Source organism: Phocoena phocoena, chromosome 19 (genome assembly GCF_963924675.1).
Source record: "Phocoena phocoena chromosome 19, mPhoPho1.1, whole genome shotgun sequence".
NCBI lineage: Eukaryota > Metazoa > Chordata > Mammalia > Artiodactyla > Phocoenidae > Phocoena > Phocoena phocoena.
In genome coordinates, this window is record NC_089237.1 from 57,276,479 (window position 1) to 57,290,441 (window position 13,963).

Here is a 13,963-nt window from a genome sequence, read left to right on the forward strand (position 1 = left end):
GCTCGCTGCAACTAGAGAGAAGCCTGCGTGCAGCAACGAAGGCCCAATGCAACCCAAAATTAATTAATTAAAGAAAAAAATATTGCCTAGGAAGAGGTCTGGGGCCGCACCCGGGGTAGCAGCAATGAGTGAAGGATACGGCTAAGAAAGGGAGCTCCCAGAGGACGTCAAGAAAGAAGCCTGGAGGAGAGCAGTTCCTTACAGGCCAAGGGAGTGCAGTTTCCATCAAAACAGAGTAGGCAACAGGATCAGATGATGCATAAAAGTCAAGGAAGATGAAGACTGAAAGTAGTCACTGAGTTTAGCAACTAGGTCACTGGCAAGAGACATTTCAGTGATGTGGTGCGGCCAGAAGCCAAAGTGGAGTGGGTGAGGAATGAATGGACGTACATACAAGGTATCTCTAAGGAACTTGGCTGAGAAGAGAGAGATGGGGCCTTGGCAACTGGAGGGGTGGGAGCAAATACAAGTTTCCTTTCTAAATAGATGGAAGAGATTTGAGCAGATTACATACTGAGGAGAACAAGCCAGAAAAGAGGGAAAATTGGGGGTGAAATTAAGAGCAAGGAGAAGGACGGAACCAGGTCTCTGGAGGAGAGGAAGGGGGTGGCACTCAGATCCCAGCGGGGATGGCCTGGGCCCTCTTCCACTGAGATGGCATTGCTCCAGCCACACGCCCTCCCGCCGGCCAACCTGCCAGGGGAGTGGAGCCCAGCATCCCTAGGGAGGGGCCTGGTCAGCACGTTTCCTGGAGGCCACTTTGTCTCGTGGTCCTGCAGGTTAGAGATGAGAGCACTGAAGTGCTTCCTGGCCGGGGTTCTCTGGAGATGCCAACAGGTGTGTTCTACACACAAAGGGTGCAGGTGAATTTGGAAGGTGTCGCCCAGCCCTGCGAAGCCAGCCTTCAGGAAGACTGAGCGTTCTCTGCAGGCAGAGGTGGGCCCTTGCGAGTGGGGCGTCCAGAGGGCAGAGGAAGCCAGCTGGGGGACACACAGGCCGCCCTCCAGGTACTGGGGGCTGACCCAGCGTTCACTCACAGAGTGGGAGGAGGCGAGTCCTCTGTGGGGCACGTGCACCCTGCTTGGAGTCTCTGTACCCCTCCTCTTACCCTTCCAGCTCAGGGCACAGGGTTCTCCTCCCACGCGGCACAGGAGGGAGCTGAGGACTTGCCTGACGCTCCGGGCTCAGGACACAGTGGACTTCAGCTCTCTCTGATTCGGGATCCGACTCTCCTGCCCTACATCCCACGCTGTCCTTTCCCCCAGAGCAGCACCCGGGGCCTGGGTCAGAGGCAAGGACACAACTGCTGCTCCTCCCGCAGCCTTGACCCTGAGACCAGGGTGGTCCGGGTCGCGAAAGAGGAGATCCCCAGGTGCCTGAGCCTTCTCTCTGGCAGGGCTGTGGTCAGCTTTCCTAGCACCGTCTGACCCCGGGGGATCTGCCGCACCAAGGGGGAGAGGGCTGGTCTGGCGTGGAGCCAGGAAGGGAGGGGACGGTAGGAACGTGCCGTGGGGCTGCTTGCAGGCATGCTTCTGCTTTTTCGCACGGGGGTTACCCCCAGGCCCCTTCTCCAGAGGTGTGAGAGCGAGAGCAATAGAAGACAGCTGTTCTTTGCACCTGGATGGTCCAAACCCTTTGACACTGACTGATGCCAGGAATGGGCTCTCCCTAAAAGAACACGCACACAACACGCAGCCTTGCACCTGGTTTCTGGTTCATGCACCACCGCCCGCCGCCACTGGCCGAGTCTCAAAGGAGTGTCCGTCAGAATCAGCCAAGAGGCTGGCTAAAAATGCAGCTCGCCAGGCCCCGCCGCGGAAACTCTCATCGGGCGGGTCTGGGGCGAGGCCCGGGAGTCTGCGTTCTCAACCAGCCCTCGGACGACATGGGCTCTGATGCTCAGCGGCGCCCGCTTTGAGAAACCCGACTCCGGGGCTCAGACCCGCCCCCCCACCCCACAGCTTCCATGCTCCAAACCTTCCCCACGTCGCCGAGCGCACGGACCCCCTCCCCTCCCCTCCCCTCCCCTCCCCTCCCCTCCCATGGGCCTCATCCGCGCGCGGTCGTGGAAGCATCTGGGAAGAGTGGTGCCGGCCGGGAGGGAAGCCCCCGGCCGCCCCCTTCGCCCCGCGCCACCGCCCGGGAGGCGCAGCGCGGCAGTCGGCAGGGGGCGCGGCACGGGGACCACGCGGAGGGGGCGCCGGGCGGCCCAGCAGGAGCGGAGGAGCGGGGAGGGGAGGAGGGGGGCACGCGAGGCCTGGGAGGCGCGCGGCGGCGGAGCCGGGGGCGGGGCGGCCAGGCCGGGGCGGGGCCGGCGGGCGGGCGGCGAACGCCGGGGGAGCGCGCCCGGGGAGCGCGGAGGAGGAGCGCGGACGCCGCCGCCGCCCCCGCCCGCCCGCGCGCAACAGTTCCCCGAAAGTTGCCGCCGGGGAGGCGCGCGCGCCGGGCGGCAGAGGGGCGGGCGGTGGCGGCGGCGGGGACGCGGCGTCGCGGCCCGCCGCGGAGAGCGCGGGCGGCGGCGGCGGCGGCATGGGCACCCGGCAGACCAAGGGCAGCCTGGCGGAGAGAGCCAGCCCCGGCGCGGCGCCCGGCCCCCGCCGCGAGCGGCCCGACTTCTGGGCGTCGCTGCTGCTGCGCGCCGGGGACAAGGCGGGGCGCGCGGGCGCCGGCTCGGGGCTGCCCCCCTACCACCGGCGCGTCGGCATGGTCCAGGAGCTGCTGCGGATGGTGCGCCAGGGCCGGCGGGAGGAGGCGGGGACGCTGCTGCAGCACCTGCGCCAGGTGAGCGCCGGGAGGGGGCGCGGGGGCGCCCCGCCCCTTCCCGCAGAGGCCCCGGAGCGCCGAGGGGCACCGCCCGGGCCCCTGCTCGCGGGGATGGAGCCCGGTCTGGCCGCAGGTGCCTCGACGCTGCCCCTGAATTCGAGGCCTCAGGACAGGGCGGAGGAAGGCTGGCCCGGTGAGGCCCGGCTGAGGGGGACCTGTTGGAATAATGTCCCCGCTTCAGTCCTCCGCAGGCAAGGACTGAAGGAGGAGGCTGGTCCCGGGGACGGTTCGTGGGAGGGGATGCCTGCCTGGGCCGAGGCGCTTTTCTTCCCCTCTACCCGCCGGCAGTCACCCCCGTCAAGGGTCCTCAAGGAATGCGCAGTCGTCAGCTTCCCCAGGGGGCGTCCAAGGGCGCAGCCCTGGGGCTGGTGAGATAGATGCCAGTCCCCAGGGGCTTTGCCCACCCGGGAGGCCTCCTGGAGAAGAGGCGTCCCGGATGGCGGTTCGGGTGGGCGACAAGGTTTTCTCTCCTGTGACTAACTTTGGCAGGCGCTCAGCCGGGGGCCCCCGCGGAGCAGTGGAGGGGGGCGGGGGGGGGGCTGGATTGGGTTCCTACGTGACTGTTTATCTGCAGGGACTTCAGGAGGCTGCCTGCACTCTGCCCTCAGCCTGTTCCCGTCCCTGCCCCGCTGGTTAGGGACCGTCCTTGCACATCTGGCTGGTCTCTTCTGCTTTGGGGCTGCCTTGGGGCTGACGCTGTCCCCCACCTCTCTTTGGCTTTTTTCCTTCCTCACTTTCTTTTGAGGGAGGGGGCGGCCTGCTCCGTGGATTTTGTGGAGTCGCAGAGGGGCAGGAGGGTGCACCTCCTGCATCCCCGGAGGTTGTCTTGGCGGGGCTTTGTGAGGGTAGCTGAGTCCAAGCCCGTATTCTTGCTAGATTGACCCCGTTAGTGGTGGAGTCCGGAGGGTATGGGGGAGGGGGCCTCTCGGGTGGCCTTTCTGAAGTTCTTCCATCACTGATGAGAGAGGCTGTAGGAGAACCTTCCCGGGAGGAGCTTCCAAAATCGAATCAGACCCACATCCCTTCTGGAGTCTGCAGCAGACCCCCAATCCCCTTTATATGTGGTGTGGGTTACCCTGGAGTGTATGTTCCCAAGGTGTGTGCTGTACAGGGAGAGGGAAGCAGCGGCTTCTGCTCTGGCCTCCACTTTCCCAAACAGCGTCCGGAAGGCTGCCTGAGATGCCACTGGATCCCCAGGTGCCTTCTCTGAGCCCAGTCATCAAAGAAAGATGACATTCCACACCACATAACTTTCTTGGTGTGTGTTTCTTTGTCTTTCAAAAACTGGAAACCAGTGTATGGCCCCTGTGGAAACTGTTTTGCTTTCAAACGGCATAATGGATTTTCCAGACCATCATATCCATTTGCACACCAGACAGTGAGAAGGTTTTTCTGATCATGTGCTGTTCCCTCGCACCGGGGTGGGTGCTTCGGAGGATTCAGGACCGTGGAGGGGCTGACGGTGGAGGTCCAGACAAGCCCTTCCGGGAGGGTAGAAGAGCACAGTGCCGCCAGTCAGTCCGCTGGGGCCTGCGGGGTGAGGCAGACCCTCGAGGCTGAGTGTGATTCCACATCCTGGGGAAGCTCGTTTCAGAGAGTAGATGCATCCCTGTGACCCCCACAGGGTCCCTGAGACAGAGAGCATTTCCGGAGAGATAGTGTCTTGTTGGTGTCCTGACACCCTTCTCAGTGGCAGGACTGCGAGGGCTGATGGAGGGCAGAGGTTAGCCAGCCTCACCCTTTTCTGTGAAAGCAGCAGCATAACTTGCCCTCCAGTTCCAGCCATGTGCTGGGCTTTCCTGACCTCTGGGTAAGGTCTGTGGGCCTCTCTGGAGCCAGTGACGGGCTTGCCCAAGGCGCGTGGAGAGCTGTGTTGCCTAGAACTTGCAGATCAGGGCCCCTCCAGGAAGTGGCGGTGGGCCCTGGGCGGTGTGAGAGGGGAGCCCCGGGTGTCCAAATGTCTGTGAGAAACCAAGAGGTGGTTTCTTAGGACCCTGAGGCTGTTTGGAGGAACGTAGAGCTGCATCTGTGCTGTGCGCTGAAGTGGCTTTCTCCTAAATCGTATTTTCCTTTCCAGTTTCCTCCTCTAGGCTGGAGGTGGTGATGTTCAGAAAGGGAATGAGAAGTCACTGAGAGAGGTGCAAACACCGGGGCCTCAGCGGGGGGGGGGGACCAGCAAGGCCTCGTCAGTAACGGTGGGCAGAGGCTGGGTGTGCAGAGCTCAGGGGCTGGTCCTGCTGGGATGCTATCCCAGCCCCACAAGGCGCAGGGTGGCGTTGATGAAGAGAAACAGGCAGAGATGGTGGCAGCCCGACAGCCACGGCGTCCGCACTTGCTCCTGTGTTTGACAACGTGTGTGGCTGCCCAGAGTCCGAGGCGGGGAGGAGGCTGGAGGTCCTCAGTCCCTGTGGTTCTTCACCCCCTTGAGTCCGTGAGCTTTTTGTGGCCCTGAAAGAGTTCTAGACGCTCTTCCCAGACGAGTGCAGCAACATTCACAATCTTGCAAGTATTTCGGAGGGTTCGCAGACCCCAAGTTCAGGATATGCCCCCATCTGGGACCTCCCCTCCCCCGACCACGTGACTTGCTACAGGCTCAGGATGTGGGACTAGAGACCCCGGGACCACGTGTGGCAATTCACGGTGGGCTGAAGGATGGTTGGCTGCCGCTGCCGTTTCTGAATCTAGGATTCTTTCCAACCTGAGATTTGGGGGGTGGTTTCCCTGATGGGAGACTCTCCAGCCTGTCCGTGCCTGCCCCTTGCCAGAGAGGAATCAGGAGGCCTCCTTAATGTTACGGAGCTGCGCTGGGGGTGCAGGCAGGATGCCAGGAAGCTGCCTGCTGCCTGCAAGGAGCAGAGAGCCGCCCCCTTCCCTTTAGGAGCCGTGTCGTCTCAGTAAGAGCCTGGGGCCAAGGGTCAGCTCCGGCAGCTTGCCTTCCTTCCGGTCCTCAGTCTGCTTTGACCTTGGACCCAGCTGATAACCTCTGTGTGGTGTTTCCTTGTTTCCCAGAGGGTGTCTGAGGTACTGAGCAGAGCAGAAGCTACAAAGCGTGTGAAATTGCCTTGGTTCTGCAAATCGAGACTCGTTCTCCCGGCCACGATGATAAGAAGAAGGAGAATCTGCTTGGGGTCTGGGTGGGCTGCGGGCAGGGTCTCGTACCCTTTCTCCGGCCGGGCCCAGGATGTTTCAGATTCTGTCTACCTGACCAGGGCTCAGTCCGGGTCAAAAGCTCACTGCAAGTTCAGAAGCAGTGTGGGGCGGCGTGGGGATGAAAGAAGTCAGCTGTGGATAGAAGAGGCCGCTCCTCTCCCCTCCCCCGGCCCCGTTCCTGCAGGCCTCACCCTTCCGCAGATGTCGCTTCCTAAGTCTTAGGCTCACACTTGCCATCTTCAAGGAGCCCTGGGGAAGAAGTAACCTTTAGTCATGGAGAGAGGGCAAGTGCCGGGCTACAAGGGAGGTGGGGTGTCATCTCTTCAGAGCAGTGGTTTCTCTGAGTCCCCACATCCCAGACTGGGCCATCAGCCAGCTTCCTGGAGCACCAGAGGAAGGGCTCAGTTTCCCCGGGACACCCCAGGCTGAGGTGGCTGCCTCCTCCCTGCTTTCCCATAAAGAGGGTCTGGTGGGGTTGGCTTATGGCCACTCCGTGTGGCGCAGCCCCACCGAGCAGAGCTGTGCCAGGCTTCGCCCGGCGCTGTGGCCCCTGGAAACATGAGCCTCACCAGCAGTGCAGAAAGGAGCCCTCAGCAACCGAGGATGTCTGGCTGCCCCAGGAGGCTGGCTAAGGGACGAGCGCGCGGAGGGCCCTTGGGAACCTGGAGGTTGGGTGCTTTTTCCTCCGACAACCCCCCAAGAGGATTGCTTAGGCGAGCAGCTTGGAAGGCCACCAGACAACGAGCAGGGAGTTCCCCGCCCTCAGCCTCGATCTCGTTCTTCTCCACCTGGGATGCACTTCCTCATTTCCGTGGAATGCTCCTTACCTTTCCAAGGCCACCCTTCTGAGCCACGTCAGCCCACGACTCTGAGATCCGGTTGCCGGTTAGGCTGTGTGGATTTAATCGTCCATACAGACGTAGTTTTCTCCACTGTCCATTTTGTTTGTCAAGCTATGTCACATGCTTCCTGAGGGTGGAGACCCCGCCGCCGCCTTTGTGTTGAACGCCAGCGGCTGCAATCTCCAGTGAGTCGTGTGCTGGGGATGCACTGTCACGGCATGTCCTTGGATCTGGGCTGTGCGTCCAGGGGCTTATTGGCCCGGCCGGCTGGTATGGTCGTGAGATCTGGCGAGTTTGCTGTCATTTGGTTGGATTCCTGGGAGCCGTGTCCACAGGGATTGGCTGTGGCCTGGCAGCCCGCCAGGCAGTGGTGTTCTTGGGGCGGGGAGTGGCATGGTGCCCGGCCTCCGAGGGCTCCGTGGGGATCCCGCTCGGCAGGTGCAGTGCAGGGCCTCCGCTGAGGTGGCGGGAGAGAGTGGCGCCTGACTGGAGCCCGGCCTCCACGTTCCTCACTCACTGCTTGTGCTGAATCACGTCTGTTCCATCCGCAAAGAGAAACCTGCCTTTTTAAACGCTGCTGCTCTCTGCCCGGGCTGGGCATTTCCAGGGCTGCAGAAGCAGGAGGAATCCCAGGCCAGGGCCTGCTCTACTGGTTTCCAAGGCCAGGACACGGCCACCTCAGTATGGCCGGGGGTGGGGGTGTGGGGGGGAGACGGCAGGGCCGGGGCTGGGCCAGCTATCCTGGCTTCATGTCTGGTGCGGAGGGGGCCCTCTGCTAGAGCTAATGCCCGTCCCCTCAGAGATGCCCACAAACAGCCTGGGCTCCACCGCGGACCCCCACCCGCCCACCTTGCCTAACGCCGCCTTGGTGCATCGGTGCACCCTCCCCTTCGCCAGAGTCATTTCATTTCCAAGTGCACTTTGCTGGCAGAGGCCACAGATCGTATACCGGGCACAGGAAATCCTTGAGAGGATTTTAAGCTTCTCCTCAGGGACGCTTCCCCCCACCCCCCCGCCGCCCCACCCCCCCACAGTGTCCTCGCTCAGGAGCCAGCAGGGTCTGGCTCAGACCTCTCGAGTCATCCTGCCAGTAACCGGAGGCATTGTTGGTACTGTCAGCCTCCCCCGTCCTCAGGGTTCCAGCGGCTGCGCCAGTCCGCCCACACAGCCCACACACGCCTGCAGGCGGGAGCCACCTGCAAAAGGGTTATCCAGGTGATGAGGGTGTCTCCCCATCGGGGTGCCCAAGGGGTGGGGTCAACATCCGGGGAGATCCCCACCCCAAGTGGGGGTCTCGGCCAGCCATCTGCCCCCGTCACTTTCCCGCCAGGAGCGGCACCGTGGGCGGCCTGTGACAAGGGTGACCCCCCCACCCTGTGCTGCATGCCCTGGCCCTCCGGCTGTGTCGCATCCACTCTCCTCAGGAGGAACTGGGGGTGGGAGCCGTGGTGTAAGCCCGGCGGGCCCCGTCACTGTCACTGGGAGAGTCCGCTGTTCTGATGACAGCAGTGACCTTGACGGGCCGAGCAGGGCGGGGCCGGGCCTCACGGTGCCTGCTTTCCTCCCCACCCCACCCACTGGCCCGAGCAGAGCCCACGTGGCTCTCTGGGAACATTTCCCAGCCGTTTTTTTTTTTTTAACTTTTATTAGCTCAAACTCCTGGCTGCTGCAGCCATATGGAGTTCTGCCGAAGGCTGCTGCTCAAGGGATGTGGCATTTTGATGTTTCTAACTTCATCTTAACCAGGATAGACGCAGAGTCGGGCGAGAGTGGAGGATGTCAGTGTTTGCCTGCAGGGTGGCCTCACGTTGGACCTGAGGTCTGTGCCCATCTCCAGGGCTGCCCCTGCCTGCTCTGGCCTCCGCCTCCCGGCCTCTGTCTGCCTCTCTCCTGCCCGCCTCCTGGGCCTTCTCTGTGTCTCTCCCTCTCCCTGGGCGAGAAGCAGACTTTTCGTCTCTGTTATTTGGCCCGATCTTGTTCAGCTTCCCTCTGCAGCCGCCACGCCCCAGCCTCCATGGCAGGAAGGCAGCCATGGGGACCGTGAGAACTGGAGGGAGTCAGCGGCGGGGGGCGGGGGGGTTGGTTGTCTGGTCTGGTCGGTGCCGGTGCCTTGGGCGGGAGGTCAGGTGCTGGAGACACCCCTCCCGCCTGCGTGCTGCTTCCCAGCCCATAAAGCATTTTCTCCTGTTTATTTTGCTCCTTAAATAGTCTCGTGAGGTCAGCAGAATATTGCTTAAAGCAAAAAATGGTGGGTTTTCTTTTTTAATATTATGAAAGCAGCGCATCGTCATTGCACGGAAACAAGAAAATGCAGGTGAGCAAAAGTAAGACCTGAGGGCGTTTCACGTGTCCCGCCGTCCAGTGCCCGCTCTCCCAGGCGGTGGTCTAGGCCCCGGGAGGCAGGAGAGACAGTAGTAGTTGTCCCCGCCTCATGGAGGGGTTGTGAGGATCCAGCAGGCCGGTGCTGGTGCAGGTGCTTAGCGGGGCTCCGAGAAAGGGCTCCGCTCTGGTGGGCGCCTTCACTGGGAACTGGGGGGACCTCGGCTCTGGTCCCGGCTCAGGCTCTAACTTGCCAGCCCCTTCCCTTCTCTGGCCTCAGTTTCCCCACCAACAAAGTGAAGGGCTGTGTGGCTGAGATGACCACTGAGTTCCCTGCCACCACGCAGGTTCCACCAGGCTCCCGTGGATTCAGGGATGGACCCGTTCATTCCCACGTGAGCCGGATTCACAGTCGTGCACTGATGTCACTCCCTTGTCCCCACCTTGTACAAGAGTTGGGACACGGGGAGGGTCTTCTGGAGGGGAGCAGACCCCTGGGGCTGACCTCTGCACACCGGCACAAACCCTTCCTCCCTCGGGGCTCCCAAATGGACCAGGAGCTGGGCTGGGAGCTGCAGGGCGCCAGCCCCCCACTTCCTAGTTGGGGCTTTGTCTCACCTGCCCTGCCTGGCCCCTCCCAGCGGTCCTGGTGCTCAGGCCTGTGCCTCTCCTGTCCACACCCCCTTCCCAGGCCCTTGGCCCCTTGGCCCCCTGTCCCCCAGCACGTTCTCCGAGTGGTACTTTTACAGTGGTTGGTTTGTTAAAGTGGGATGATGTGGCAGTGGAGGCCCAGATGAAGTTGGAGGAGGTGGAGAGTGGAGCACAGCCCGAGGAGAGGGTGGTCCCCGCACAGTGGAGCGTGGCCACGCCCCTGCTCCCAGCAACCAAGGACTCTGGGGGCGTGAAGGCCATTCAGTGAGTGAGTCCAGGTGGCCCAGTGGTGCCTCATCACCTCAGTCCTTCAGTGAGATGTAAGGCAGCTCCTGGCCCATACAGTGCCTTTGTGAGAAGTAGAAGAAGACACCTCTCTGGTTGGCAGAGACGAAGTCAAGGCTTGGTGAGTTCAGCCCCACCCAGACACCCTTGTGCAGTGTGCATCCTGCACAGCTGTACTTAGCATCCTTGGTGAAGGTGCGCAGAAGTTCAGTCTTTATCAGCTGAAGCCAGTCGGGAGGCTCACCCCTTCTCCCACTTGCCTCCTCGGGCATGGCCTCCCCACGTCGCCTGCGGCAGGGAACAGTGCAGTGTCAGCCAGCACGTGATTTCTGCCTCTGAGCTGAACGTTTGCCCTCTCCCTCCTGAATCAGGGAGCTGAAACCATCCGGCATCTTCTTCTAGAAGGTTCCAGATCAACACTCCTGCCTCTCCAAGGGCGTTGGACAGATGCAAAAAACATCAGTGAGTCTGGAGTCAGGCTCAGGGGGAAGCATCAGGGGGGACACAGGTAGATCAGAGAGTCCTTCCTTGCTGGGCTCCCAAGGACTCCAGCCCCTCGCCCATGTCCTGGGGACCAGGAATCCCTCTCCAGCTTCCCAGACTGTTTGCGTCCCCGCCTCCGCTGATTCTGGGGGAAATTAGGTCTGGATGCTTGCACCCCCTGTAAATAACCTCCACGTCTCCAGATGAAATAACTCCCCTCAGTTTAGTTTTTCCTAGTACGAGCCAGTCTTCTGAACTTCTTATCATTCTCATCGGCCGATCTACGTTTTCTATTTTCTTCTGCAGTTGCGGAGTTTCGGGGTTTCCAAACAGCTACCAGCCCAGGGACCATCGGGAGGGGGGAGGTTCTCGGAGATGGAAGCTCAGACACAAGTTTCCAAGTTACCTGTTCTGAGAATTCCCATCTCTCCAGAAATCACCTGCTGGTTGAGAATCGGCCCAGTCAAGCAGGGGGAGAATAATAGAGATGTTTTCGGTGTGACACATCTCAGTGGGAGGCTGGTCCACACGCGAGGGCCCAGAAGTGGGCACTGTGAGGGGGCCAGAGGCTCAGGAAGTTGGGGGAGCAGGCCTGGAATAGGAGAGGGGGCAGCAGGATGGAACTGGAGAAGCAGTTTTGGAAAGCTGGCAGGAGCTGGCCAGGAAACCCAAAGGAGCAGAGGCAGCTGGCTGGGGACGTGAGAGCCGGTGTGTTGCTCCTGGGCCAGGCTTTGGTGGGGAGATGCCACCAAGGAAATCCTGTGGGCAGAACCCAGGGGCCCTGGGACCGGGAGGGAGACCTGGGACCCGGGCAGGAGGCTCTGGGCCTCCACGGGCCTGTCACTTTGGCCCTTTCACTTCACCCACTTCCACCTCCACCCCGGCCCTCCCAGGGTCCCCAGAAGCTGTGGACAAACTCGGTGACCTCCCAGAGACCAGGCAAAGGCCCTCCCTCCCCAAGGACACTGCCCTTTGCAGCCTTTGAGGCTCACTGATTCTTTCTTGTTGCTGCTGGTTGTGGCCCATGGTTCTTCCACTTGTGGGGCAGTGAGGCCCCGAGGAGGAGCAGGGCCTTAAGGTGGGGAAGAGTCCACCTGGCCAGGGCTCCTTCCCTGGGTCCACTCCTGCCCCACCCCCCGCTGCCCAGAGAAAAGGTCTTGGGGAAATCAGCTGAGCTGGAGCGCAGGCAGGCAGGGCCTCGCCGCGGCCGTGGGCCTGGGGGACCTCTTACCCCTGCACTTGGGTGTGAGCTGCATTCGAGCTGGACTCCCTGTCCTGTGTGACTCATCTATTCTCGGAGGCTGTGCCCGGGCCTTGCCTCTGACCTAGAGATTTAAAGTGGTAAAGACCCCTAGTTTGTGGGGGCGGGGGGGGGGGTTGATTTTATGTGCCATCTCGGCGAGGCCATGGTACCCAGCTTTTGGTCAAATGTGAGTCTAGATATTGCCGCAAAGATATTTTTCAGAAGAGATTAACGTGAAATCAGTCAACCTTGTGTAAAGCGGGTGACCTTGTGTAGTGTGGGTTGGCCTCAGGCGATCAGTTGAAGTCCCTTGAGAGAAAAGGTGGAGGAATTCTGCCCCAGGCTGCCTGCCTTCAGACCTGCCAGCTCCCACAGTCACTATTCCTCACACCTCTCTCTCTCTCTCTCTCTCTCTCTCTCTCTCTCTCTCTCTCTCTCACCCCTCTTATCAGTTCTGTTCCTCTGGAGAACGCTGACTGTTAACACTTGTCTTCCAAGGGCTGATGTCTGGGGGAGGCGGGTAAGGAACTTCCGGAGGCCCCCGCGGCCCCCCTGCACTGCCACTGGATCGCAACCCTCCGGTCCTCGACTTCTCACTCTGAGAAGTGGGCTGTCTCATGCAGCCTCTCCTGCTTGGAAAGCAGGTTGTCAGGGAGCCAGAGGAGCCTTGAAGTCATTCCTCCACCCCTTCTTCTTCTGCATTTCCTTCCACAATGAACCAAACCTTTTATTTAAAATGGACAACAGTAACCACATGGAAAGACAAATGGGCTTAAATGCATTCACCGGAAGCCATCAACAAAGGATTGTCTCCCAAGCACAGATCAGGAGGGTGCGGGGTGGATGACAGAGTGCTGAGAATCTGTGGAATGTAGGAGCGGGTGGACCTCAGGGACCTGCTGGCCCCAGCCTTTCTGCAGAATCAGAAGCCCACAAGGTGCTCTGGGGAGCGGGAGGCTGGAACATAAGTTTGGGAAGTAGCGCGAATGCTCCCAGCATTTCAGTCTTAAAGCGGTGGCTGAAATATCGGACGGGAGCAGGGCGCAGGGGTGGGGGGCACGTGCCTGGGGCCACACAGTGACCTAGGGGCTACCTCAGGCCTGGAGCCTGGGAGGCTCCTGCCCCGCCCTGAGCAGAGCCTGGGTGGACCTGTGACCACAGGGGGCGGAGCAAACCCTCTTCAGGCCTGCTGTGCCTCCCGGCTGATTTTATGTTTTTCTGAAGAGAAGGCAGCCTTTTATTTATTTGTTGCTACTGCTGTTTCTTGGATTTTAATTGCATTACACTTGGCAATGGTCAAACATCTGTTTCCAGAGGCCTGCTTTGTGCAGAGAGTGTCGTTTTTAAAGACCTCAAAGTTAAAACACAAATAACGTGCAGCCGTGAAGCCGGCACGCTGCGTGCTGGCGGGGAGAGCAGACCCACCAGGCACTTGTCACAGTTAAGGAGGGTCGCCTGCCAGGGTGCCCGCCTTCAAACCCTGCAGGGCCCGTGGTCGTGGAGGGCCCCCAGCCGCCCCTGGGGGACGGCGGCCCTGCGGTGGGACGAGAGAACCGGCCTCGCCCCTCAGCCGGACAGGCAAGTGGGCAGGGCAGCGGCGGCCGGCGGCCCGAGGGGCAGCGCCCACCCTGGAGCCGGCGGGAGCAGCCTTGCCAGCAGGCAGGCCAATGCCAGCGGGTTTCTTTCAGGGAGAAGCCAACGTGGCGGTAGCTTTTATGACTTCTTCAAGTTTGCTTTGCTGTTTGGTGTTTCTAAAGTCTGAGAGAGAGAGAGACAGAGAGAGAGAGAGAGAGAATGTGTGTGTGTGTGTGGCGCGCACACGCGCGCACCTCTGGCCTCCGTCCCCGGGGATGGGCTACACTGGACACACACACACAAGGACAGCTGCCCACCCGGACCTCGGCCTCATTGTCGTGTCCCTGGGAGGTTTATGGTGTCCTTGGGGCGTGTTTATGCACACACACCACACACGCACATACACGCACATATATACAGACACACGCAGTACTCATGGGTGCTAGATTTTCTCAATTACGATTCAACATACTGAACTAAAAAATGTTAAAGCCTACTGTTTCCCTAAGATTTTAAGTCTAAGCTACAAATGCCATTCTGTTTATGAATCTAGTAGATTTAAATAATCACATTTAAGGGTAGAGGGCTTATA

The 13,963-nt window shown here is 60.7% G+C and overlaps 1 protein-coding gene across 1 annotated transcript in view; it reads left to right on the forward strand.

Annotated features, from left to right (window-relative positions):
- The first annotated feature begins 2,529 nt into the window (after positions 1-2,529).
- Positions 2,530-13,963, forward strand: part of LRRC75A (leucine rich repeat containing 75A) — a 33,986-nt gene continuing 22,552 nt past the window's right edge. The window contains 1 exon segment of the mRNA XM_065897856.1: positions 2,530-2,781. Coding sequence (XP_065753928.1) covers positions 2,530-2,781 — 252 coding nt within the window.